The sequence below is a fragment of the Pinus tabuliformis genome, chromosome 6, assembly GCF_031772625.1.
Source record: "Pinus tabuliformis cultivar Carrire ecotype Pingquan chromosome 6, CPIR1, whole genome shotgun sequence".
Lineage (NCBI taxonomy): Eukaryota > Viridiplantae > Streptophyta > Pinopsida > Pinales > Pinaceae > Pinus > Pinus tabuliformis.
Window position 1 is genome coordinate 2,074,767,025 of NC_142292.1, and position 2,614 is coordinate 2,074,769,638.

The window sequence follows — 2,614 nt, forward strand, 5'->3', positions numbered from 1 at the left end:
GTAAGGATACTTATCTCTCTTCTATCCCGGTTGTAAGATTGTCTATCTTCTCTTGGAAAAGAAACATCAAGATTACCTAACTTTTCATCGAAATTGTAAGGATACTTATCTCTCTTCCATCCAGGGTGTAAGATTGTCTATCTTCTCTTGAAAAATAAGCATCAAGCTAAAACCAACTAGATAAATCATACTAGTTGCTCTAAAATCCATAAAACCAACTAGATAAACCATGCTAATTGCTCTAAAATTTATAAAACCAACTAGATAAACCATACTAATGGCTATAGAATTCATAAAAAAAATAATTTTAAATTCAATTTGTTTTCAATTTTAAAAGACATAAGTATTTTCATTTTCATAAAATTAGTAAAACATATAGCTTCCTAACTCTAACATATCACACACCTCTTCCATGCAAGCTGTAAAAACACTGAACTTCTCATAGGAATATCCAACTTCAAAAATGTTTTAACTTCTTTGGAGAAAGGTCCTTAAAAAAAATTCATTTTAAAACCAATTAAAAAAATATACTAAATACTTTTCAATCCAAAAAAATTGAATTTCAAATTATATTTAAATATTTGTTTTTGTAAAGCAGACTGTAAAAACAATCTCTCCCTTACTTTCAAACAGCGCACCTCTCTTCCATCCAGGCTGTAAGAATGCATAACTTCTCGTAAAAGGGATAGGCATTCAAAATATCCATGAAAATGACTGATAGTAATGGTTTACATCAGATTATTTTTTGTTTTTGATATTCCATTTTGCATTCAGATCTCAATGAAAATAACTGATATTAAATGTTTCAGATCAGTTTTTCATATTTTTTTTCAAATACAGTGTAAATATGTTATTTTCCATTACTTTCTCTGAACCGCACACAGCATTAGAGGTTAGATGCAGAAAGGAGACGTTGACATTGTGGGGTAAGGGATGGCGTGGAATAATTTATTATACTCAGTTTCAATTTGGTGGTTTCTTGGGACCACAAATGTTCCAGTACTGTGAGGAGTTCATGGAGCAAGAATGCATGTGAGATCATTTTGCATACATATATATACTTACCTGGTACAGCATTTCACATCTCTGCTCGGCCTCTTGGGCTGTAAATGCTAATGGATGGTGTGATGCTCTGAACTGTGTCTAGATCTGTGTCTGTGTCTCTCTTATTTCTTAAACCCCTACAGTGGGGGTGAAGATGAAGATGCAGATGCAGATGAGAATGAAAATGGGAATGCGAATAAGAATTTGCAGGCAGCGTAAGAAGGCCCGTGTGATCCAACCAGACGGGCAAGTGAGGCAAGTGCAGCTGCCCATGATCGTTGGAGATCTGCTCCGCCTGCATCCACACCATTATGTAAAAGAGGCCATTACCAGAAGCAAAAGATTCAAAGCCTCCATGATGCCCACTGAAGCTCAGCTCCAGAGTGGCGGCATTTATCTCCTCCTTCCTCTGCCCCGTCTATTCCCCTCCTCCTCTGCCTCTGCTCTGCCTCTTCCACCGCCTTGCGCTTGCTTTCGCAGGGATAATGAAGATCAAGAACAAAAAGAAGAGAAAAGGGCCAAATACGGACCGTCATTATGGATGGGAAAAGGCCACCAGTGCGGGCTATTTATCTTCACCTCCCGCACTGCCCAGTCGTTTAAAGTATCCCCGGAAGGGTTAGGGTTAGGGATAGCGGGATCGATCCGTGGAGGCGTAATGAAGCGCCGCAGGATTTGGGAACCCTCACTGGAGATGATTCTGGAGAACGAGATTCTGTACCCACGAAACAGTAGCAGAAAAGAGGGGGATTCAGTCCAAGAAAGGAATCTTGACCATAAAAGAATTGAGCAGCAAGTGCCCTCCTCCTGCAGGGCCAAAACCAGGCCAAGTTTCCGAATGAAGAAAAGGGATGCCAATGCGAATGTAATTATTCTGTAATTGTAGTTGCAATTGCAGAAGGAGAAGATTGATGATGAGAAATCTGAAATCATGTGTTTATTATTTGCCGTATGTATTCATTGATAGCAGCATTATCGCAGGATCCGGAGCTCCATTCAAATTCATGGAGTCTGTCGATCTGAAAACTGATGAAATAGGGTTTCAGTAAACGAATGAATGGCTGATGATACCCGTGAGAGGATACGGCAGCGCTTCTAAATGTTGGTATTGTTGTGTATGGCCGCGCAAGATGTTAGGCATTTTTATCAAGTATTTTAAAAATGAAATAAATTTATATTGATTTATTTAACTATTATTATGTTTAATTTTTATTTAATAGTGATAATGGTTAATATTGGTTAATTTGATGTTATTAGATTTAGGCATTTTATGGAAATTCTATACTCGTGAAAAAAGTGTTTTCAAATTTTATAACATTAGTTTAATTAAAATGATTAAGAAGATTTTATATCTATATATATATTATTATTATTATTATTATTTAGAGAGGTAATGAAATGGTTTTATTTTTTAGAATTGGATGATAATTTTTTATAATATTAGTTTAATTAAAATGATTAAGAAGATTTTATATCTATATATTATTATTATTATTATTTAGAGGGGTAATGAAATGGTTTTATTTTTTAGAATTGGATGATAATTTTTTTCACAAAATTAAGATCGTAT

The 2,614-nt window shown here is 35.3% G+C and overlaps 1 protein-coding gene across 1 annotated transcript; it reads left to right on the top strand.

The window, feature by feature from the left end:
- The first annotated feature begins 1,195 nt into the window (after positions 1-1,195).
- Positions 1,196-1,925, top strand: LOC149267546 (uncharacterized). The gene has a single exon (XM_089399098.1). The coding sequence runs from the start codon at positions 1,199-1,201 to the stop codon at positions 1,922-1,924; it is 726 nt and encodes a 241-aa protein (XP_089255224.1). The 5' UTR covers positions 1,196-1,198; the 3' UTR covers position 1,925.
- The last annotated feature ends 689 nt before the right edge of the window (positions 1,926-2,614 follow it).